The sequence below is a fragment of the Pipistrellus kuhlii genome, unplaced genomic scaffold (genome assembly GCF_014108245.1).
Source record: "Pipistrellus kuhlii isolate mPipKuh1 unplaced genomic scaffold, mPipKuh1.p scaffold_m20_p_13, whole genome shotgun sequence".
Lineage (NCBI taxonomy): Eukaryota > Metazoa > Chordata > Mammalia > Chiroptera > Vespertilionidae > Pipistrellus > Pipistrellus kuhlii.
The window spans coordinates 48,652,484-48,678,008 of NW_023425438.1; the positions used below are offsets into that span (position 1 = coordinate 48,652,484).

The 25,525-nt window shown below is 46.6% G+C and overlaps 1 protein-coding gene and 2 long non-coding RNA genes across 4 annotated transcripts in view; 1 reads left to right on the forward strand and 2 right to left on the reverse strand.

The window, feature by feature from the left end:
• Window positions 1–2,912: 2,912 nt before the first annotated feature.
• SLC20A1 (solute carrier family 20 member 1) overlaps window positions 2,913–25,525 on the reverse strand; it is a 38,542-nt gene continuing 15,929 nt past the window's right edge. Inside the window, exon 12 of one of the 2 annotated variants that reach the window (XM_045580981.1) lies at window positions 2,913–2,971. In XM_045580981.1, coding sequence (XP_045436937.1) covers window positions 2,943–2,971 — 29 coding nt within the window. In that variant the 3' untranslated portion in view covers window positions 2,913–2,942. Of the gene's footprint in view, window positions 2,972–10,816; window positions 10,828–25,525 lie in introns of those variants that run through there. The other variant, XM_045580982.1, reaches the window with a different exon arrangement.
• LOC118717658 lies at window positions 4,950–25,034 on the forward strand. The gene is made up of 3 exons (XR_004987553.2): window positions 4,950–4,961; window positions 15,236–15,239; window positions 24,510–25,034. It is a non-coding gene; the product is annotated as an uncharacterized LOC118717658 (long non-coding RNA).
• On the reverse strand, window positions 23,208–24,515 carry LOC118717657. Its single transcript, XR_004987552.1, has 2 exons — window positions 23,978–24,515; window positions 23,208–23,872 (listed from the first exon to the last, which is right to left on the reverse strand). It is a non-coding gene; the product is annotated as an uncharacterized LOC118717657 (long non-coding RNA).

Here is a 25,525-nt window from a genome sequence, read left to right on the forward strand (position 1 = left end):
GACAGGCTTAGACTCTGGATGTCACCGGCAAGCTCTAAGGAACGGAGCCTGACTCGGAAGCTGATGAGGGCCCCCTGGGGAGCCTTGCTTATCCACAGGGGTCACGCTCTCTTTCCAGGTCTCACTTGCAGAGCCCACCTGCATCGCCACCTCCTGAGAGGAGACTCGACAATGTAACTGAACGACTTATTCTCTGGACGAAATAATTGGGTCAGTGAGATATGGGGCAATTAACAACTTTGCTTCTGGATAAAACAATTCCATGTCAAGATGAGAATGCTTCGGGGATCCTGGCCCACACCCCTTTAGAAGGATGAGATAATAGCTTCTCTGTTCCTCCTCACCCCTGAACTTATCTCCCAGGACCCCAGGCTCTGTCTCCCTTAGATCAAGAAGAAGACCCCTGTCAGCAGAAAGCAGTTTCTGAAGACAGAGCCCTTCCCCCCTTCCTTCATCACCCCTAGAAGATTTCAGAGATTGTCTTAGCTGGTTTGACTCAGTGAATAGAGCCTCGGCCTGAGGACTGAAGGGTCCCAGGTTTAATTCTGATCAAGGGCACATGCTAGGTTGCAGGCTTGATCCCCACTGTGGGGTGTGCAGGAGGCAGCCGATCAATCATTTCCTCTCATCATTGATGTTTCTATCTCTCTCTCCCTCTCCCTTCCTCTCTGAAATCAATATTAAAAAATGTATTAAAAAAAAGATTTCAGGAATGGAAATCTCTGAGGGAGGAATGAAGCAGGAGAGTAAGACGCTAGGAACATCCCTTGGCAAGTGGGGTGGGGAGACTAAGACAGCTAAGCAAACTGGCTCAGAAATTTACAGCTACATACAGAAGGTCACTGAACAGAAAGCTCTGTTGAACTAGCAACAGGTAAAACTGGCCCAGGACACACACACACACACACACACACACACACACACACACACACAGTGGCCTTTCCTCCCTGGTATGTTGCTGGTCATGCAGTTTAGACGCATGACCTCTCCTCCCTAGAGATAACATCTAGGCCTCAATTGTATTTCAGCTCCAGGCCCAGAAAAGCAGCAAAACCAGGTGGGCAACACCAGGACCAGCTGCAATGCCTGGTGACCCTCTGCCCTGGTGCTGACCAACCAGTGGAGACCACAACCCTGAAAGGGCACCTGGGAAAGCTCAGGAATGTTCTATTGAGATGCTTCCCTAAAACCTCCCCAAGACGCCCAGCCTTTAAAACCCTAAGACCAAGTGTGCCTGCTCTCCGCCTCCCAGGAGCAGGCCTGCACCTTTCCCTCCCCGTCTCCTTCCCCACGGGAGGCATCTCCTAACTCACGGGAGACCCACTGACCTGCAGCCAGGAGCAATGGGCCGGCAGCTCCTCCTGGGCTTACCCCCAGCCTGTCTCCAAGGCCCCTTTTCTCTGACCGTCCAGGGAGCTGATAGCAGCCCCACCTTGGCTCATTCTTCCCCGTAACATTTCTAGAGAAAGCAGCCCTGCCTAGCTTGCTGTTGCTTCTTCTATCCCAGGCCCTTCCATGTTTCACTGTCCCCAATTTTAATAAATGTACTCTCAAATCTCCCCCTCCCCCCATACACACACACACACACACACACACACACACACACACACAGAATAGGATAAAAAAGCAGGCTCCAAATCTGACTGACAAAATAACAGCAACATTTCAATAAGGAAAGACACCTCCTACTGCATTCTCCGCTCCTCCACCTGCCAGGGCAATAACCCCACGTCCCCGTCTCCCAGATCCTCCTTGCCCTGGTATGATGCCAGCACCCATATGTAGGGGCCCGTGATGACAATGATGGGCCCTCCTCCTCCTGGGTGATGCCAGGGGACCCGCTTCTGGAATGAGGCCACATCCATGCCAATGATGTCTGGGCCCCCGATGTTCAGACATCCCACCCATCCCATGATGGTACCCACTGGCCCAGGAATGTCTCAACCAGACAGATGAGGATAGAGGGAGCCTCTTTATTTTCTTTTCTTCTTTTCTTTTCTTTTCTTTTCTTTTCTTTTTTTCTTGAGACAGAAGAAGGGAGGAAGAGAAGGTGAGAGAGAGAGAGAGAGAGACTGAAAGAGAGAGAGGGAAACATCCATTTGTCGTTTCCACTTATTTATGCATTCATTGGTCGCTTCTTGAATGTACTCTGACTGGGGATCAAACCCACAACCTTGATGTATGGGGATGATGCTCTTACCAACTGAGCTACCAGCCAGGGGGAGCCTCTTTCTATCCACTCACGTTACTTGTTCTCCTTCCCAGGAGAGCGTGGTGCTGGGACTCTGGGTGCTTTCTAACAGCCTAACAAGGAAGACTCACCGCCTCTGTGTATCAAGGAGAGAATAGTGTGTGTGTGAGAGGCTCCTGTGCAGAAGTGGCTGCTAGGCTGGTTCTGTTTCTTTAGTGCTGCTGTTTTCATTTTAGCCTGATCAGCCACTAGGAGCCCATCTTAGTAGGTGTCTTTCCCCCCCCCCCTCTTAAGATTCACAATTATGAAATATGAAATTAAAACGATAAATTCTTTCAGTTAATAAAATAAAATAAAAGTAAAAGCAATGACAATTAAAAACCAATGATAAAGTGCACCACACGTAAAACCAAAGACTTGACAGACTGCAGGGAAGGAGGCTTGCAACACGTCACAGGCAAAGGTCAAATCTCCCCAATAGTCTCTAGAAGAATGTGAATAACGCAGTAAGAGAAAAAGGAAGAAATCATTCAAAGAAAAGAATACAATGGCTCTTTTTTTTAAATATATATATTTAATTGATTTTTTTACAGAGAGGAAGGAAGAGGAATAGAGAGATAGAAACATCTATGAGAGAGAGACATCGATCAGTTGCCTCCTGCACACCCCCTACCGGGGATGTGCCCGCAACCCATGTACATGTCCTTGACCGGAATTGAACCTGGGACCTTTCAGTCCGCAGACCAATGCTCTATCCACTGAGCCAAACCGGTTTCGGCAAATGGCTCTTAAATGTATAAGAATGCCATCAAACTCATACGAGAAATGCAAATTAAAACTACAGATAACAATTTTCACCTATCAGGTTGGCAAAAATCCAACGGGTCGATAATACACAGTTAGAAAGGCTGTAGGCAAAGAGGAATTTTCACACGATCTTTGTAATCGTGTAAATTGGCACAACTCCTTTAGGAAGGCATTTTGGTAGCGTCTGTCAGAATTAAGACAAATCCTTTGACCCAACAGTTCCACTTCTACACTTCAGATTGACTTGTACATACCCAAAATGACTCTGTGCACTAGTATGCTCATTGCAACACTGTTTGTAATAGTAAAGTGGATAGAACTCATCAATAGTCATCAATGAAGGACTGGTGAAATAAATAAGGTCCCTCCACAAGGGAACATGTTGCACGTACACAACCATGAAAAAGAATGAGGATATTCTCCGCCTACTAATGAGGAGCACTCATCAAAGTGGCAGCAGATAGTGCATGACATTCTGTGTAAAAAAGAGAACAAGAGCCGAAACTGGTTTGGCTCAGTGGATAGAGCGTCGGCTTGAGGACTGAAGGGTCCCGGGTTCGATTCTGGTCAAGGGCATGTACCTTGGTTGCGGGCATATCCCCAGTAGGGGGTGTGCAAGAGGCAGCTGATCGATGACTCTCTCTCATCAATGTTTCTAACTCTCTCTCTCCCTTCCTCTCTGTACAAAAATCAATAAAAAAATATATTTTTTAAAAAAGAGAGAGAACAAGAATCTATGTCTGTATTTGCTTGTATTTTCATAAATAAACTCTGGAAGAATCTATAAGACACTAAAAACAGCGTTTCAGAGGAGAGGAAAGGAGGTAGGAACTAGTGAAGGGAAAGAGAGCCTCACACAGTACATATTTTTAAATTATGAGTCGTGTAAATGTATTACGTGTCCAAAATTAAATTAAATACTACAAGGAAATTATCATATAAAGCATGATCGCAACCAAAAATAAAATTAAACCTTGAGTACAAGAGTCATTCTTTAGAATGAAAAATGTACTTTTAACTTTGTTTTGACAAGACAAAAGGCATGCATAAGACTCAAACATTTCAAGATCTGGTGAGTCAAAGAAACGTGCTGGACTAAGAAGGCAATGTGACAGTAAAATGAAGAGCGTGCCTACGGAGCTGGATGCCTGAGAACCAGCCGACCCCGAACTATGAGAAGTTGTAATGTACATTTTATTTTTATTCCTGTTATGTTACTACGGAAAAAGTAAAAGTTTTTGCTTGTCTGTTAAGTATAAGGAAGAGAGGAAGGAGGAAGGAGGAAGGAAAGGAGGAAGGAGGGAGGAAGGGCCAATGGGCCCCTTGGGAGGAATGTAAATTGGTGCACCTTTTCTGCAGGGCAATTTTACAGTACCTGTCAGCACTTTGGATACACATGCCCTTTGACCCAAAAATCCTTTTCTTGGGAACTTACCCAGTAAACACATTCACACAGCTGTGTACTAGTAAAAGGCCATTAATGAGGCATAAGGTACACTGAGTGGCAAGATTATTATGATCTCTGAATAATGCTGCTGTGAGCACGGTGCCTGCCTTCAGATGCCCTGTCCACTGGAAGCCGGTGGGGTGGTCGTTCTATGTTTAATGTTATGAGAAACCCCGTACCGCCTTCCGCAGCAGCTGCCTTTCACGCTCCTGCCAGCAGTGCACTGGGGTTCCGATTGCTCCTCATTGAGAGTATTACTTTTTTGACTAAAAATGTGTTGAGCCCTAACCGGTTTGGCTCAGTGGATAGAGCATCAGCCTATGGCCTGAAAGGTCCCAGGTTCGATTCCAGTCAAGGGTATGTACCTTGGTTGCGGTCACATCCCCAGTAGGGGGTGTGCAGGAGGCAGCGGGTCGATGTTTCTCTCTCATTGATGTTTCTAACTATCTATCCGTCTCCTTCCCTCTCTGTAAAAAAAAAAAAATCAATAAGATGTATTTTTAAAAGTAAAAATGTGTTGAATTTTTTAACGGCTCATTTACTCCCGGTGGAAGGCACGAGGCAGTGCTGGTTCTGTTTGTACTAAACAGAATGAGCTCGTGGGCACTGAGGGAGCAAGGTGCCAGGCCCTGGGGGACCTCCACTTGGTGTAGAAATCGCACACGTGCTTTGGTCTTTCTTGCGTGTGTACATGGCAGGGACAAATTATTACAGTCTACACACATGGCACTTCTTCCCAGAAGAAGGGGCTGCACAGGCAGTCGGAGAGGAGAGAAGAGGAGAGAAAAGAAGAGGGGAGGAGAGGAGAGCAGAGGGGAGGGGAAGGGAGGGGAGGGCAGGGGAGGAGGGGGGAGAAGGGGAGGGGAGGGGGGAGGAGGGAGGGGAGGGGAGGGCAGGGGAGGAGGGGGGAGGAGGGGAGGAGGAGGGGGGAGGAGGGGAGGGGAGGGAAGAGGAGGGGAGGGGAGGGGAGGGGAGGAGACAGAGTCTGGGAAAAAGAGAGGACGGGCCTATTTGCGGCTGGGACAAGAGATGACCTTTGTAAGGAGTTTTGCAGGGGGACCCTAGAAGGCACGCGCCTTCCTTCGGGCTGTCCAGCTCAGGAACCTCTATTTCTGTTAAGGGAACCCCCTCTTAGAAAGCAGAATCCCCTTCGCAACAGGAGGGGAGATCCGAAGCTGCCTTCCCAGGTCACCGGCAGGAAGGGTACAGACACTTGGCTCCCGCAGGGGAGGGACTCACCCAGGGTGTGCAGCAGGAAGTGAGGAGCTGATGCTGGTGGTTTGGGGGTTGTGACTCCGCAGAGCCTCTCGCTGTGAGGGATGGCGTGAGCACCAGCGCTGTCTCACAGGAAGCAGCGTCCTGGCGGAGACACCTGTGCCGAGGGCCTGCCTCCTTATCGCTCTCAGACACCTTCTGTGCAGACCGAGCAAAGACCTGCGCTGCTGTCAAAAGTGTAGCCAACTGTGTGTTTCCTTTGGGCTTGTCACTGAGCCAAGGCTTGGACATGGGGGCCCGGTTCTATCGAGTTTAAACAGCATGCACATCGGACGTGGAAATGTCGGGGGGGCGAGTCTCACCAACCTGCTCGCAGGGGCTGCCGGAGCAGTGAGAATTTTGCATATTTCTGTACTGTTAAATTTTTTTTTTTTTTTTTTTTACCAAACTCATATATTATTTTTAAATGTTTCAAAAGTTTAAAATAATTATGTGAAAATGTGATTCATCTACAAATATAACAGGGTGCCCACATGAGGGAAATATAGAGTGAAATACGCCTCTGGCACAGGCACAGCGCTTCCGAGAGCAGGTGGTGAGGAACTGGCCGTCTGCTGAAGTGGCTCTGGATCCCAAATGCTGGGCTGCTGGAGCTGCACATGGTCCTGTCCTCGCCCCCCCCCCCCCCCCCCCCCCCCCCCCCCCCCCTTTTTTTTTTTTTTTTTTTTTTTTTTTTTTTAGATTTTAGTTGGCATCTCTTGGTGTTATTTTATGTCATTTGTGCAATAAGTGATTATTTTAAACACAATCTTAAACCCCCAGCAGAGGAGTAGGTCTGCTTTGCAGAAGTTCAAAGGCAAAGGAGGGATGGGGTGGGAGAAAGGCCTGGTTTAGCAGGAAGAGGTGGGAGGTAAAACTCAGCACACAGAGACCTTCCGTGGCCCAGAGGGTCACCCCATTAGGAGGGGACTGGAAAGACCATCTCTTGCAAAGTCAAAAAGAAGAGAGCACATAAGAAATTGTGGCACAGGTGTCCACTGACAAGTGAATGGGTAAAGAGGATGTGGTACATATATATACCGTGGAATATTACTCAGCCATTAAAAGGAATGAAATCTTGCCATTTGTGACTGCAAAGGGGAACCTAGAGGGTATTACACTAAGTGAAATAAGTCAGGCAGAGAAAGACAAATACCACACAATTTCACGTATATGTGGAATCGAAAGAACAAAATGAACGAACAAACAGAAACAAACTCATAGGTACAGAGAAAAAAACTGGTAGTTGCCGGTGGGACTGGGATTGGGGGTCAGGTGGAAAAAGTGAAGGAATTAAGAAGTACAAACCGGACGAAACCGGTTTGGCTCAATGGATAGAGCGTCAGTCTCAGGTTTGATTTCGGTCAAGGGCATGTACCTTAGTTGCGGGCACATCCCCAGTGGGGGGTGTGCAAGAGGCAGCTGATGGATGTTTCTCTCTCATCAATGTTTCTAACTCTCTGTCCCTCTCTTCCTCTCTGTAAAAATCAATAAGATATATTTAAAAAAAAAAAAAAAAAGAACAAACTGGTAATTATAAAATAGTCATAAGGATGTAAAGTACTACATAAGGAATATAGTTGATAATATTGTAATATTTATGGTGTCAGGGTAACACTGTGTAAAGTATATGATTGTCTAACCACCATGCTGTTCAGCTGAAAGTAACACAGAATAATGTTGAATGTAAACTCTAAGTGAAAATTTTTAAGAAGTGTGATATATCCATACAATGGAATATTACTCGGTAGAGAAAAGAGAAACACTAGTGAGACCCATGGCAATGTAATAAGAATGTCACAGACATTATGCTGACTGAAAAAGCCAGACACAAAACGGCACACGCCACTGGGTCCAATCTACATGGAGTTTTAGAAAAGGCAGAACTACGGTGAGAGAAGCAGAAGGGACGGAAAGTGAATATTTGTATATGACAGGAATTGTTGACAATTGGTTTTGCTGGCGTTTTGCACGGCTGTACACATTTGTCAAAACTCATCATACTGTATACTTTAAATGCAAAATATCTCTAATAAAAAAGGGGTAATATGCTAATTAGACCAGACTTCATTCCGAACGTCATTCCTGATGAAGCCTGGGCTGAGGGAAGCTGGTGCCAGCAGCCGGGGAAGGAAGGCTACTCTGGCACAAATTTAGTGCAGCAGGCCTCTAATATCTTAATGGATCTTTAAAAAGTGGAGGAGGGGATTTGGGGGAGAAGCGGAATGCTGGGCACGTTACGCCGTGCTCACGTGTGGTGGCCTATGGATGAACAATGGAGGGGGCAGCTCTGTTGTTGCCCATTTGCATTCAGGACATGACTAGGCAGAAGTAACAGAGCCTCCCTCTGTCTCATCACAGTCTCCGCCCAGGCGCCCAGAGGTGCCAGGCAAAGGTAAGCGGCCAGGGGGCCCCTCCCTGACCCCGGCATCAGAGGAGGGGGCATTAGGTCATCAGTCAGCGGGGCCCACTGCCCGCCTGGGACTGTGGCCTCTCCCCGGGACAGCACCGGGTGTGGGGCCGGCAGGAGTCTCCAGTTTAAAGATTTAAAATCTTGAGTCATCCTTACAGGGAACATAAGTGAAGTAATAACCATGAAGGCTGCGGTCAGCTCCACGTCCCATCCCCAGTGAGGCCTCCACCCTGTGGGTGGGGACTGAGGCCATGGGGGCCCTGGCACCAGCTCTCCACTCAGTTCCTTCCTCTTCCCTGAGGGCAGGAATCCCCACCTGGTCCCCACCCATTTTTGATCACCTGACTGACCTTAACACCTGACTTGCAGGACAGGTGTGAGGAATGCCTTTCTTATCTGGTCATAAAAAAAGGAGTGGTGGGGAGGGAGAGGTTGAGCGAGTTCCAGCTCCAGCCAGTTCCTGGCCACTGGACTGAATGAGATCTCTGAATGACAAGTTGGGTCGTGGGTTGAAGGCAAGTTCATGTTCTTATCCAGGGAACTGAAGGTGGCAGAGGGTTTTTGGTGAGAAAATTCTCAGAAGCCCCAAGACGATACCAGTTGCAGTGAGAATAAGAAAAAATCAATAGTAATGATTACTCAGAATAGCCACCTCCATGTATCTGTAGCCTGTAGGTTCACCCTGTAAGATCAACTCTTAACTTGATCTTCAAAGCCACTGTGCAGGCGGGAAGCGAATTGTCCTGGCTCCTCACCAAGGTCATGCTGTGACATTCTGTATCAACTCAGAAAGGCACGCCGAAGCTCTAGCCTAGGGGTGTCGAACTCAATCAGAGAAGGGGCCAAAATCTAAAATCCAGCCTAAATCGCGGGCCGAATGGTTTACTGAACAGTCATAAACTGTCATTGTGATGGAAACGCAGCAGAGTGCAGTGATGACAGCGCGGTGCGGGCCACATTGCAAGGCCTGGCGGGACGGATTTGGCCCGCGGGCCTTGTGTTTGACACATGTGCTCTAGCCCATCCACGAGGAACGAGGGACGTTTGACGTGGGTGCACGGGACGGGTCATGTTAGGAAACCCACTGGCGCCTATCTGCGTCTTTGTGATGTTCACAGGGACACCCGGGAGGTCTCCGCGGACAGTGGCAGGGCCAGGCTGGCGTGGTCTCTCATCTCACCCGCCCTCCCTCTCCTCGAGGCTCAGCCTCTCCCTGGGTGACCCAGGCCCTTTCCTGGCTCCTGCGGAAACGCTTGCTGGCGCTCATAGTTGGTAGGCAGCTGCCTTCATTATAATAAAGTTTTTGGTAGAAAAACCACCTAAATTCATGGATCACATTGAGTGATCTCTTGGTTTGGCCACACCCTGGGAAAACCAGCCTGCAGACCCAGCCGGACAGCAGCGCCTGCAGGCGGCACTGGGCTTGAGAACGGCGTGGGGGTGGGAATAACTTGCATCCATCCTGCCTCCCAGGGATGCGGGGGACACTGACTGCCTGGGCAGAGGCTGCCTGTGTATGATGTGATATGTGAACCATCGTATCGCAGTGCGCATGGACTGCCATGTATAATATTAACAACGCCACTCTGTTTGCGGTGACTCCTCTTCTTCCTATGGGGCATTAGAAGCCTCTCTGAGGGGCCAAACCCCAGGGGACCTGCAATACCCTGCACAGGGGACCACCACAGGTCACGGGGGATGGGCAGTGGGTCCTCAAGAAGGGCTGTCCGGGCAGCTTATCTGGGAGACCCATGCAGTCCAGACCCACAGCCCAGGCCGTGCTCTGGCTGAGAGATAACGTGGTCTTCTCGCCCAGCCCTCAGCCCCTTCCCGCTCTGAGCCCCACAGAACCTACACCAGATAGCAAAGACTTAGTGCCAAACACAAATATAAAATCTATCTCTAACTGGTTGAAATCCTATTTTCAATATTTGGCTGAAAGCAAATGCATTGTGAAAACTAATTCCACCTGTTTCTTTTCACTTTTTAAAATGTGGCTCTGAGAAAAGTTACCATTGCATTGGGCTGGGATTGCATGTCCACTGAGCTGGTGTCGGAAGAAGGAGGGCATGGAGAGAGTGCACGTGACGGTCATCGCAGCTGCTGCCCCCCCCGCCCCCCGCTCTCCCTGAGTGTGTGCCCGCCGAAGGGCTGGCACCGGCACGCTAAGGGTCCTGGAGTTTTCAGCTATAAGGTTCTGGGACCTTTGCCCCAGAATGGCCACCCACAGCGGGATAAAGAAACTGGACCTGGAGCTAGCTGAGTGTCGTCCCCTCATGGTCACCCAGCAGACAATCCTGTCCCCAGGAGTTTAGGGACCTCTGTCCCAGCAGCCACTTCCAAATGTCTTAAAATTAGCTTTCACTCTGATGAAACTGTGTTTCTAACAGATGCTTCCTCCCCTTCAGACTCTGCCCAGCTTTCCTCGGCGGCCAGTGGAAAAGGAGCTCTGGAGCTCTGGCTTCAGACCAGGGCCTGGGGTAGGCAGAGTCCAGCTAAGGCGCCCTGGGCGTGAGAGCACCAAGCCCCATGCCGGCCTCTCCAGGGACCCAGCCTGGTGTTGACCTGGGGGCAAAGGCCCAGTGAGGGACAGCCATTCACTGCCAACTGCAAATAAATACGAAAAATTAGCCTAGCCCAGCCCAGCCAGTGTAGCTCAGTGGTTGAGCATTGACCTATAAACCAGGAAGTCACAGCTCGATTCCCAATCAGGGCACATGCCCAGGGGCATGCAGGAGGCATCTGATCAAACAATTCTCTTTCATCATTAATGTTTCTATCTCTTTCTCCCTCACTCTTCCTCTCTGAAACAAATAAAAACATATTTAATAAAAAGAAAAAGAAAGATTAGCCAAGTTTGGGCTCAAGTCTTCAAGGGCTGTCAGCTCAGCAGCAGCAGCTGGGAGGTCCTGGGAGCTGCCGGCAACTGAGAGTCGAAGCTCATCCAGCCACAGGAGGCACCACACAGAAAATTCACTTAACATTTTATTTTCATTTATTTTTAGAGAGAGAGAGAGGAAGGGGCAGGGATAGAGAGAAACATAGATGTGAGAGAGAAACATCAATGGGCTGCCTCTTGCACACCCCCTACCAGGGATTGACCCAAAACCTGGGTATGTGCCCTGACCAAGAATCAAACCAGCAACCTTTCAGTGCACAAGAGGACATCAACCAACTGAGCCACACTGGCCAGGGCCGCACACATACATTCTTATATATCGCATATACTTGAGTCTGTTCAGTCCCAATGATTTGATGTCTATTCTTGGACTATATGGAAAATACCACCAAACTATTCTCACTGTTGTAATTTAACTGAGTGTTAACATTAAGCTGAGTATTAACTTTTAATCAGTTTATGCTCTTGCTCGCCCAGTCTCTTTTTTTAATCATTCACTGAGGGTACTTAACCTTAATGACCCATTAGGAGGGAAAGGAACGACAGAGGCCCAAGCAGACTCAGGGGAGCGGGAGGCCCCACCTTCATGTCAGGGAGCGCACACCGGGCGGGACAGGCAGGCTCCTGGCTGCCCAGGGCTGATAGGAGAAAAGGCGCCTGATCGCCCCTGGAAGCCACGTCCCGGGGTCAGAGGGGGAGACCCAGAACACAGACAGAGGAGCCGGAGGCTGTGTTTGGGGGTGGGGGGAGGATTGGGGGTGCTTTTTTGTTGTTGCTGATGTTGTTGTTAATCCACATCTGCTCTGCCCAGTGGGTGTGCCTACAACCAAGGAACATGCTCTTGACCAGAATCAAAACCCAGACTCTCTATCCATTGACCTGAATGGGCCAGGGCGAGGCTATGGCTTGAACTGCTGGTATGACTAAGTAGGGGGAAAGGGCATCATGAATATTTACCAGCTATTCAGACTCTCCTAGGGGACTTGCTCTTGAAGCCCAGTGATGGACCATATTTGCATGGACATGACTGATGGTAGATCCCTTAGGACAGGAAGCTTAGGTCCCCTCACCTCTGGGAAGGAGGGTCCACCTCTGCCTGGACTATTAGGGCCAATAGGTCAGGACAGTCTCTCCCGGAGCCCACAGCCCAGGGCCCTGGGGTTCTCAGAAGGGACCAAGTGCTAATTCCCAGTTGTCTCTACACATCGGGACCACGGCTCAGATCAAAGTAGTGATCAGCATCCCCAGGGCACAAGTTAAGACGATTTCAGTTGCAAGAAATGAAACCAGTGATGTTCTGAAGACCCAGCACTGCCTTCCCCATGGCTGGCGGCATCCTTCATAAAGGCTGGGACTCCCAGAGGATACCTCGGCTGCATGCTTCCCTTTGGGGGTGTGATCATCACATGGCAGACATTCCTTGCCCAGAAACCTCCAGCAGAAGTCTTATAGGGTCACCCTGGTGAGACCACACTTGCTTACATGTCATCCTGGAGGGAGTGGGGCTGGCTCATCTTGGCTGCTGGAGTTGGAAGGACTGAAGTCCTGACCAGAAACCTGGGGCTGCTGGGATATCACATGGCCATAGCACAGGGCTTCCTATGGGAGCAAAAAGGGAAACAGCCTGGAGCCCGGGCCCTAAAGTCTGGAGAGAAATACTTGTGTCACTGGAGAAACTTGGTCCTTTATCTCTTAGACTCATAACATCATTTGTCATTTCTTCCCAAGCTCAGGGTCAAACCCTGCCAGCCCTAGGGTGAGGCTACAGAAAGGCAGGCCCAGGACATGGGGACCCATGTCAGGAACGAGAGCCCACACCACACTGAGCCAGGTCCTCGCTGCTGCTCCACCAGCCCCTCCATAAAGGGGCTCACAGCTTTCAGGGACAGGGGCCATGTGACAGTGTTTTGTCCAGAAAGCCATTTGCAACTGTCACAGGAAGAAGTGCCCAGTGACACAGGAGGCCTTCCAGGGCTGCTGTTCTCCCTTCCTCCCCCCAACATGGTGGCAGTTCCTGGGCACCAGGAGGGCGGCTCAGGAGGAACTAAGCAGGGAGGCACCAGCCTGGTGTCAGCCCAGCAGCTCTGCAGTAGCAACATCCCACACAGCCTCTCTCTTTCCAAAACACAGTTTTCATTGGCCTATCGCAGCGGTTTTGTGCTCACAGATCAGCAGCTCTTCCCATGTACTCTGTGGTTTGACAGCAAGTTCTACAGGGTGGGCCGGGGCTCCCTCTCTCACACAGGGAGTGGGAAGCAGGCAGACCAAGGCTCAGCCCATCAAGGTTTCTCTGCAGTCGGGATAGACCAGGCGGCCAGAGACCACTGTGTTCACTGGGGATGCTGGAGCTGTGTGCTAGGTGTTCAGAAAATGCCAGCATTATCTAAATGCTTATAATTATGCTCAAGTCAGGCTGTGTTGAGTCCAACACTCCACCTTGGGCCATTGATATGGGAGATCTTACCAAGACCCTGGCAATAAAACCCCACAAACAGGAAACAGCGGCATTTTAAGTGGGGAAATGTTTAAATACACAGATTTTGCGATATCCATGAAGGATAAAGGACACCTGTTCCCAGTGTCTCCTTAGCTGCAGCTCTGATTTATTTTTTTAATTGATTTTTTACAGAGAGGAAGAGAGATAGTTAGAAACATCCATCAGCTGCCTCCTGCACATCCCATAGTGGGGATGTGCCCGCAACCAAGATACATGCCCTTGACCGGAATCGAACCTGGGACCTTTCAGTCTGCAGGCCGGCGCTCTATCTACTGAGCCAAACCGATTTCAGCTGCAGCTCTGATTTCTGTTGTTAACAAACTATCTCAAATGTTAGAGACTGAAGCCCCAGTCTGGTGGCTCGATTGTTTGAAGCATTATCTCATACACCAAAAAGGTTGCAGGCACATAGCCAGGGTGCTGGTTCAAACCCCAGTCCCAATTGGAGTGCATTTGGGAAGCAACTAATTGATGTCTCTCATCTACTAGTATGTCCTCTCTCTTCCCCCTCTCCCCCCGCCCTGCTTTTCTCTCCTTCCCTCCCACTCTCTAAAAATCAATGGAAAAAATATCCTTGAGTGAGCATTACCCCCCACCCCAAAATAAATAATGTATTTGGCAAAAAAAAAATTTTGTTTGACAAATACTAAGTGTTGACAAAGGCAAAAAATTGGAACTCTGATACACTTGACAATGAGAGTATAAAATGGTTTAATTTTGGAGAACAATTTGGCAAGATCTCATAAGAGTAAAGGTACATTGATGCATATAGTACAATGCATCAATTCTAGTCCTTGATTTAGAGAGACTCCTGCACAAAATGCCCAAGGAAACCTATATGATAAGGCAAATGGTAGCACTGTTTTTAATTTTCAAAAATTTGAAACCATCTAAGTGTTGACCAGTAAATCAGATAAACGTGTGTGGTCATGAATGAGCCACATATAAAAATGGAGGAATTGCACGACCACAGTACTTAAAGTAATTTGTGTGAGAATGCATACAGTGTGAGGTCATTTACATAGAGCCTCAGAACCTGCAAACCAGTGCTATGGATCACTTAGAGATGCATACATGTATCATAAAACTAAAAAACAATGAGCACTAAATTAGGTCAGGGAGAGCAAATCCAGGCCCTAAAATTGTACACTACGTGGTGGGTACATGAATGGTCATTATTTTTTTCCTAAACTAGTGGCCCAGTGCATGGATTCGTGCACACTGAAAGGAAATTAAATAGTTGGTCTTCAGACATATTCTGTTGATAGCGATGCTTTCTTTCAGCTTCTGAGGTACATTGTACCAATAGTTGGTATTCAGATACATTCTTCTGGTGTTGCATGCTATTGGTGCCAGCAAGAGCTTTATAGATATCATGCATACTCGAGTCAACGTTTATTTTTAAAATTGCTAGTGTGTGTCATTTATACGGACTGGTCAGACGGTTGGAGGGACGGTTGGCCACTTAGCCTTTTCTAGATAACCTTTCCTATGCCTGACTTAGTTCCCATCAAATTGTTTTGAAGGCCCAATTGTTCTAAGTGTATAGTCCAATGCTGGGGTGAATCTAGTAGCTACCCCTGCTGTGGTCTGCAGCAGAGGAGCTGAGAGGAACCTGCGGAGACCAACTTCCTGATTGTCTGCTTCCTGTCCCTGTGAAGTCACCACACATTGCTTCACTCTGATGCAGCAATTCCTTCCTCTACAGTAGTTGGTCCTGTTTGCAGATTGGTAGCCCTCAGTCAGTTTCTCACCAGCCGCCACCAGGCCCACCCACCTCAGGTGTGGGCCCAGGCCCACCAATCCTTCCAAGCTGAGAGGCCAGCACCAGCCATGCGGCCGCTTCCCCAGAGATCTATCAGCCTCACAGGGCTCCCCTCCACGCTCCTAAAGTTGTTATTGTTGGTAATCCTCAGCCGAGGGTATTTTTCCATTGGTTTTTAGAGAGTGGACAGGAGGGGGAGAGACAGAGAGAGAAATATTGATGTGAGAGAGACACATAGATTGGTTGCCTATTGCACATGCCCCAACCAGGGCCTGAAATTTAGCCTGTGAGCAACGTATGTGTCCTTGACCAGAATCAAAACTGGGACCCTTCACTCTGAGGGCCAGGGCTCTGTCCACTGGGCCAACCCAACAAGGGCCAGGCTCCAAGTTTTAATAACTCCAATATCTTTGTTTCCCGGCCTGCATAGTTCCCACCTCCATGACATCTTAGTCTCTCTCTCTCTCTCTCTCTCTCTCTCTCTCTCTCTCTCTCTCTCTCTCTATATATATATATATATATATATATATATATATTATTTATTATATATATATATATATATATATATATATATATATATATATTTTTATTGATTTTTTACAGAGAGGAAGAGAGAGGGATAGAAAGTTAGAAACATCGATGAGAGAGAAGCATCGATCAGCTGCCTCTTGCACACCCCCTACTGGGGATGTGCCCACAACCAAGGTACATGCCCTTGACCGGGATCCAACCTGGGACCTTTCAGTCCGCAGGCTGACGCTCTATCCACTGAGCCACACCGGTTTCGGTGACATCTCAGTCTTTGCTTTGGGCCATTTCAGTTAACAGTTAACACTTTCCACCTAGATAACAACTCTTTGACTAAGTTCTGTTAAACAGCCCTAACCAATTTGGTTCAGTGAATAGAGCATCAGAATGCAACTGAATAGAGCATCAGACTGCAACTGCCTCCTGCACACCCCCAGTAGATCAATGTTTCTCTCTCATCGATGTTTCTAACTCTCTATCCTCTCCCTTCCTCTCTGTAAAAAATCAATAAAATATATTTTTTTAAAACTTTTTTTGTTAAACACCTATGATTCCCATCTTCTGACTGGATTCTGATGCAGAAGTTGGTACCAAGAGTGAGGCTTATCTCCCACTCTCTGACGTGTATTTTGCCTAACGAGGCATCGGGACTCCTGAGTGAGCAGACCAGACAACATTACCTATATTGATAGCGGGCAGCTTGGGGCCTGGAGTCTCAGGCGGTCATCACGTGCTGAAGGTGGAGCCCCCTCCCTATCCTGGAGACCAGGGAACCACTGTAACAGCACTGGCTTCTTACACTTGGGGGAGAAATAAACTGTCTTCTCTGTTCTTGGTATTTTCTGCCACTAAATTTAACCTAATCCTAACTTATATAAAGGCAATCCATTCAATTAAATTCTTCATTTTAGATTTAAGAAATAAATGTATCATTAAGGAAAATTGCCTTAATGATAAAAGAAGAAGAAGGTATCAGTGTCAAAGAAGGTATCAGTGTCAAGGAATCAGTGTCAAGATAATTGTTACCATATTAAGAAAAGTTACCTATATTTACTGGCATGATTACAGTAAACACTATTTATGAAGTATCAGGCACTGCATACTTTACGTGCATTATTTTAATTAATCCTCATGAAAATCTGTTAACATAGTACAATTATTTTCACCAATCTTTGGACAAGGGAACTGAAGCTTAGAGAGATTAAACTTTGAATGGAAAGCCTTTCTCTATGCCAGATAGCGATTCTCTGTGGACACGATGGCCACTCTAAGAAAAGCCAAGTGTCACACCAACTTTACTCACAAGCTGACAGTATTTCCAGGAAGCTGGCAAGGCCAACCACATTGAGGCTGACAAGAGCCTGCCAGAAGCTAAGGTCTTAGCCCAAAGAAAACCACCTCCCTTCCAAATCAATAAGAAACACACAGGCCCATCATAGGGCTCAACTAATGGGCCGAATTGACTAATGTTCCCAGAAGCCGGCCCCCCAAAATTCATCATTGAAATTTAATTTAATAAAAAAGCCCAGGAAAAGACATCAAGTCAATAGGCACTTGGTGCTCATAGGCTGAAATCTGAACTGTAATGGTCCTTGTACACAGCACAAGGTCTCCCCGGGATTTCCAAAGGCCCATTATCCCTAATGCTATACTAAAAAGCAGTTTCACTTCAGGAAATAAATTGGCAACTCAGCTGCCAACTATTATTTTGCAAAGCAGGACACAGTGAGTTGAAAATTATATTTTACCAATTAGCGCAGTGAGAAACACTGCTGAGGCGTTCGCCCAAGCCTGCAATTAGAGAGCATTTGCTTGCTTCCAGAAATAGGATGAATGGGAGGTAGGCGCCTCTATCTGGGTCTTCAGCAGTGCAGCCCCAGGAAGGGAGGCCGAGCTGGAAATTGATTTTTTACAATTTTCATTTGTGCCTGCAGCAGCAGCACTCTGCCCTGCACCCCAGCCTGTTCAGATGAGGTGAGAAACCCGCATCCTGTCCGAATAGAACAGAAGGCGTTTGCACAAAAGCCTTGATGTTCGAAAGGCAAAGGACCAATCGGCAGCTCTGGTATTTCATTTCCGTAGTTGTTTTATTTATTTATTTGTTTGTTTGTTTTTAGTAAAGATATATTTTATTGATTTTTTTTACAGAGAGAAAGAGGGATAGAGAGTCAGAAACATTGATGAGAGAGAAACATCAATCAGCTGCCTCCTGCACACCCCCCACTGGGGATGTGCCCAAAACCAAGTACATGCCCTTGACCGGAATCCAACTTGGGACCTTTCAGTCCAAGGCCCACGTTCTAGCCACTGAGCCAAACCGGTGTTTTGGCTATTTTCATAGTTATTTTAAACAGTGATTAATAGTCTGATGTCGCTGAAACTGGTTTTGGTTCAGTGGTAGAGCGTCAGTCTGCGGACTGGGGTGTCCCGGGTTTGATTCCAGTCAAGGGCATGTGCATTGGTTGCGGGCACATCCCCGGTGGGGGAGGGGGGGTGCGGGAGGCAGCTGGTCGATGTTTCTCTCTTATCGACATTTCTAGCTCTCTATCTCTCTCCCTTCCTCTCTGTAAAAAATCAATAATATATATATATATATATATATATATATATATATATATATATATATATTTTTTTTTTTTTTTTAAATAGTCTGATGTCTCCATCTACCACAAAGGTAACAGTTTGGGAAGAACACCTCAGTGATCTCCAGCTAGCAAACCCTTCCAAGCTTTCAGACATCTCAGGGTCCCGCTGAAACAGAGGGTCGTTAAAGAATTATATAGAAGTCCGGCCTCTCGAGTAGAGGCGAAAGAACAGGGCTGAAGAGAAGCGACCCTGACACCTCGGAACAGGAGTTCAGTAGCCTTATTGAAACTGAGAGCGATGAACAAGATCAGCTGTGCGACAAGAGAAAATCATTGGCAATGATATTTGCAAATTGGCCCGGCTGGTGTGGCTCAGTGGTTGAGCATTGACCCATAAACCAGAAGATCACAGTTCAATTGCTAGTCAGGGTACATGTCAGGGTTTGGGGCTTGATCCCCAGTAGGGGGCATGCAGGAGGCAGCCCATCAACGATTCTTTCATCTTTAATGTTTCTATCTCTCTCTCCCTTCCTCTTTCTCTAAAAACAATAAAAAAACACAACTATTAAAAAAAAAAAAGATATTTGTGAGTCATATGTACACCACAAACCCAGTAGACAGGGGTTAATAGACCAGACGTCCCCAGGCCGGTGGATTTTATGGGAAACACCACAGCCCAGCTTTTAATGAGCATGTCACCTTCGGACTCTGGGCAGCTTTAAGTTGCCTGAACTCAAAAGTAAGGTAGGGTGAGAACAAATCCTTTTATTTCCTTGCCAACCAGGAAATGAACTGTTGAAAGCCCCAGCTTACCAGTGGCCTAAAGCTTAGCCCAGCCTGCAAAGGTGATGGCAACTTGCCAGTAAACAAGAGCATGATTATATAAGCCACTGCAGTGGTTAACCAGTTGGCTCAACACTGACCTGCTTATTCTGACTCCACTGAACTTTTAGACACCAAAGGAGCTTTACCAAGGAAGCAGCAGCTTCATCTCTCAGAAACATTCTGTGTGTTTCTGTGCACACATGTACAGGCAAAATGCCTAAGAAGATATGCAAGCTATTGAGTTACCTTTGGGTAATGGAACAGGGAAATGGGAAAGCATGCAAGGCATTCTCTACCTTCTATGCTTAATTGTTCAAAACTTTTTCAATTTAAACATTCCAGTAATTTTTTTCACTTAAAATGACTAAGCCTTAGCTGGTTTAGTACTCAGTGGATAAAGTGTCTGACTGAAGACTGAATGTCCGGGGAGATTCACAGGAGCTGCAGAAGTAAAGTGCAGAGGCACGGAGGCACGCACACAGAGAGGGCTAACAACTGAGTAGGCAGCTGGCTTTTTCAATCCACAGGGAGACACAAGCTCCTGATTGCTCTGAACTCCAATTCTGGGCAAGACTCTGGGGACCCAGACTCATACAGAGAGAAACTGGACTGTCTGGCAGTGGGAAGAACACGAGCACAGCTTTCTCTCAGAAGTGCTTGCAGTGATTACCAGGGGACACTGAGACCCGGAGGCCTCTTAGGGCAGGGCTGACAGGAAGCCATTGCTGTTTGCTCCACCCTGAGACTCTGCCCCATCCAAGCTGTACACAGAGGCTTTGCATATGAATTGCCTGGTCCTTTAAAATCTAAACTTACCTAACAAACTGCAGCTGAGTCAGAGAGACTCAGAAAATCTGAAAGAAGGCCCAAAGCCCCACAGCACTTGCACTGCTTCACAGTTCAGTCTCATCTGGGCACCTCCAAACTTCAAACAAAGAGGAATCTGCAGATCTCTCTGTAGCTCCTGTTGGGTGGCCTCAGGCAGAGGCTAAATTAGCACCTCCTTGGAGATCCAAGACCAGTGTACCCAGGGGTCAAAGTAGGACTATCCAGATTACAACTCCTCAGATCCATAAGGGACACACTCAGGGGGCAGACTTAGTGAGCACCAAAGCCCCGATGAAGCAAGTCTGACTTATAAGGGTGTCTCCAGCACAGCTGATCCTCACAGCCATTTGGCCTGGAGATCAATTCCTCCCAGTGATACAACAATCAAAATTTAACTACAACAAGACTGTGCACACAGCCCACTAAGGAGCACACCAAGAGTCTCCACCTCAGGAAACTGGGGAGGCTCAGCCACTGGGCCCTGCTAGGATATCTAACACACAAAGCCACTCCATCAACTCAGGAAAGCAGCAAAATGCAGAGACAAAGAAACAGGTCACAAATGAAAAAAAAAAAAATGGAGGAAAGCAAATGACTGGATACAGAGTTCAAAACCACGATTATAAAGTTTTTCAAGAATTTTATAGAAAAAGCCAATGAGGACAATTATGTGATACCATAATCAATCAATAAATTTTTGTTTTATTTTGTTTTGTTTAAATATATTTTATTGATATTTTACAGAGAGGAGGAAGGGAGACGGATAGAGAGCTAGAAATGTCGATGAGAGAGAAACATCGACCAGCTGCCTCTTGCACACCCCCTACCGGGGATGTGCAACCAATGTACATGCCCTTGACCAAATCGAACCTGGGACCTTTCAGTCCACAGACGGATGCTCTACCACTGAGCCAAACCAGTTTCGGCTCAATCAATAAATTAAAAAAAAAAAAAAGAAAGAAAGAAAGAAAGAAAGAAATAAACCACTAAAAAAAGAAAAGGCCAATAAATTTAGTGAGATTCTCGGGGATATAAAAAAGGACCAACTAGAAATTAAGCATACAATGACTGAAATAAAAAATAATATACAGAGATACAACAGCAGACTTGAGGAACACAAGAATCAAGTCAAAGATTTGAAATACAAAGAAGCAAAGAATACCCAACTGGAAAAGCAAAAAGAAAAAATAATCCAAAAATATGAAGATAGTATAGGAAGCCTCTGGGACAACTTCAAGCATACCAACATCTGAATTACGGGGTGCCAGAAGAAGAGAGAGAGAGCAAGATACTGAAAACCTATTTGAAGAAGTAATGACCGAAAACTTCCTCCACCTAGGGAAAGAAATAGACTTACAAGTCCAGGAAGCGCAGAGAACACCAAATAAAAGGAATCCAAAGAGGACCACACCAATACACATCATAATTAAAATTCCAAGAGCAAAAGAAAAAGAGTGAATATTAAAAGCAGCAAGGGAAATACAAATTATCTACAAGGGAGTGCCCATATGATTGTCAGCTGATTTCTCAACAGAAACTATGCAGGCCAGATAGAAGTGGCAAGAAATATTCAAAGTGATGAATAGCAAGAACCTACAACCAAGATTACTCTACCCAGCACAGCTATCATTCAGAACTGAAGGTCAGATAAAGAGCTTCTTCACAGATAAGAAAAAGCTAAAGGAGTTCATCACCGCCAAACTAGTATTATATGAAATGCTGAAAAGTATTCTTTAAAAAGAGGAAGAAACTGAAACTGGTTTAGCTCAATGGATAGAACGTTGGTCTGTGGAATGAAAGATCCCAGGTTCGATTCAGGTCAAAGGCATGTACATTGGTTGTGGGCACATCCCCAGTAGGGGGTGTGCAAGAGGCAACTGGTCGATGTTTCTCTTTCATCGATCTTTCTAGCTCTCTATCCCTCTCCCTTCCTCTCGGTAAAAAGTCAATAAAATATTTTTTTTTTAAAAGAAGAGGAGGAAGAAGAAAAAGGTAAAGATAAGAATTATGAACAACAAATATTTATCTATCAACAAGTGAATATAAAAATCAAGTGAATAAAAAAATCTAATGAACAGAATAATCTGGTGAATATAATAGAATCAGGGGCATAGAAAGTGAGTGGACTGACCACCCTCAGGGGTTGTGGGAGATGCAGGGAGAGACTGGACAAAAATTGTACACCTATGGATAAGGACAGTGGAGGGAGGGGACGGTAAGATCAGAGGGTGGGGCGGGATCCAGGTGGAGGGTACTACGGGGGGTGGGGGGGGAAGAGGAACAACTATAATAATCTGAACAATAAAGATTTAATAGAAATAAATAAACAATAAAAAATAAATGTTACTGTGTGAGTTAGAGAAGTGGATGCGAGAGCAGAATGCTGTTATTGGAGCTGGATGGAGGGCACCTGGTACCCGCGGTTCATTACACTTTTCTATTTTCATGTATATTTTAAATCACCATGCCTGTGCCTCACGCTGCAGTCAGGCATGGCCTTCCGCGTGGCATCAGACTGGAAGTTTATTTTATAAAGGACACAATGGAGGGCCCATGGGTGGGGAAGCAGTAGGCAGAGTTGAAGGCAAGTAACATACAGGCCACCCTCGCTCTGCAAGTAGCTGTGGGTCCGCAAATATGACCATGTGAGGTGGCCTAATAACCAACAGGTAAGATTGTTGTCCTACGAGCTTTAAAATTTTTTCTCAAAACATTCAATGACAGTAATAAATGTATATAGAAATCAAAAAAAATAGTTAAGCTAGCCAAAACCGGTTTAGCTCAGTGGATTGAACGTCGGCCTGTGGACTGAAGGGTCCCGGGTTCGATTCCGGTCAGGGGCATGTACCTTGGTTGCGGGCACATCCCTGGTGGGGGGTGTGCAGGAGGCAGCTGGTTGATGTTTCTTTCATCGATGTTTCTAACTCTCTATCCCTCTCCCTTCCTCTCTGTAAAAATCAATAAAATATATATATTTTTTAAATAGTTAAGCTATTATTTACTTAGTACACTGATTTAAATCTTTAGAAATACTGGAAGTGTTTTGGGATGGGCTTCCCACATCATACTTTTTTCACAACCATCTCTGAGGAACCATCTCTGAGAAGTCCCTGCATGTGAAATCCCGTCAGTCACTTCCTCTGCGACATCTGCACCGTTTCCTCCCTCATGTTGACAAGGTCACCTTCATCAACTTCCTCTCATAGCAGCAGCGCCAGCCTTTCCCCGGTCAAATACAAGCCAGTTTATGTTCAGTTTGAATTCTGCCACACTGTGCATTACTGTCACATTTTGTTACGATGCTTTCAATTTCTTCCAAGCCTCGGCTAAAGTAATTGCAAAATCTCCAGTCATAGCAGCAATAGCCTGTCCTAGAGTCCATGAAAGTGGAAATAACCTCTTTGTCCACTGGCCGAATTGATGAGAGCTGTGTTTGATGGTAAAAAAGCAAGTTTTGACACTTTTATTCAAGTCGCTAAGAGAATGAGGAGCTAACACATCAGTGGCACTAAACGCACTAGCTCTGCAGCCCACTCCACTGCAGGGAGAACAGGAGACGCCGCCGCGCCGCGAGCTGTCATCCCGAGGGAGCAGAGTTCACAGATGTGCAGCAACCAGCCACCCACAGATGAGAGGAGGGCCTGGGCAGGTCACTGGTGCTGATGCGCATCTGCTCTGTGAATGTGCTTTCTGCACTGAAGAGCTAGCATCCGAGTTAGTACATGTCCACAGCAACTGAAATTTGAACCATGTTGCTGGGAGACTGGGTTATCTACCCAAACGGTGGTATAGAATTTGTGCATGCTGAAGCCACAAAGCAGGAACTACCTGTGCTGGAAATAGAGAAATACAGGGTGGGGCAAAAGTAGGTTTACAGTTGCTTGTATGGAAGATAAACAATTAATAAATAATAAGAATAAACTGTCTTGCATAGTCACAGCTGTAAACCTACTTTTGCTGCTGTACGGTGACCTCTTCCCCGCCAGCCCCACAGATTCAAGTCACACTAAGACCTGACTCCTCTGGGATCACCCTCACCCAGGGTTTCTCCACCTCAACACTTTTGATATTTTAGTCGGGTCTTTGTTGTGGAGCTCCTGTACACTGTGAGTGTTCATAGCAACATTTCTCTGGCCAGTAGCATCCCCCAACTGTGACAACCAAAAGTCTCAGTATTGCCAATACTTGATATATTGCCACAAAAATCACAAGTGGGAAAGCACTGCCGGAGACAAACGGCCACAGTCCCACCAGCACCTCCCGCACTGAGCTTCCCTCCAGCACGTCAGGCTGCTCTCCAATATGAGATTAAAGAGCACCAGGCAGCCAAGGAAAGCCGTGGCAGGACACACACCAGAGCAAAAGCCAGAGCCAAAAATGGGAACTATTTTAACAAATTAAGATTATCATCAATATTTTTAAAAAGGTGTTGATTGCATCCATGAAATAGGACATAAAGGACAAGGTCAGAGAAAAAAACTGGGAAATTAGAGGACTCGTTCAGTAGCTTAGGGAAGAAAGAAAAAGGTGTGGAGGATATCAACGTAACTCAGGAAGTTCCTGGAACTGAAGGATGTGATTTCCGGGCTTCGAAGGAGTGAAGTGCTCAGTCCACTGAAAAGTAAACCAGCTCTGCACTGTCCAGTCCGCCACACTAAGAAGTAAACACCCCAAGCTCCTGGCAAGGAAAATGGATCAAAGGCACCAAGTCATCAGAAAGGATTCAGACTTCCAACTAACGCAGTGCCATCAGATCTCTAAAGGGGAATTATTTCGAACCTAGACTCTATACTCAAATTATCATTGAAATGTGAAGACAGAATAAACACACATTCAGACACACAAGGTCTCAAAAAGACTCCTCCCCAGCTCTTTTCTCAGGAAGCTGCTAGAGGGCATTCTCCACAAAAATAAGGGACTAAGCCAAAAAAAAAAAAAAAAGAAAGAAATAAAGAAAAATGGGCTACGGAAAATGGTAAATTTAACAAAGGAGGATGAGGATGCTCTCAGGACAGATGTATGACTTGTCCTGATGAGGTAAGAAGCTGTGAGGGAGGCTTCCTTCCGTGAGGGAGAGACCATGCCTATCACTTTGATGGTCCCAAGACAAAATCAGACAGACAACTAGGATTTTTACATCAGTTAGTGACAAGAACAAGACAACAAAATATCAGGAAGTGAGCAGGGTAGAGTCACTGTATGACTCAACAGCTCAGCACTACCTTTCCAATGCTCAGAATATTGATCTTACCAAAATTAAGACCCAGTAACACAGTAATGGAGGGGGGTTAGGGTCTGGGTATGTAGAAGGTAAGGCTTAATATCAGAGACACAGAGGAGCTAGGATTGAAAGCAGGGAGGCAGGGAAGGGGAGGGGAAGAAGAGAGGGGGGGGGGTATGGGGTGGAGAAGGGCTTAGAAAAGGAAAAAACAGGGATGGCAGATCCATTGTTACAAGCCTTACTGAATCACCTGACTCCTTAATAT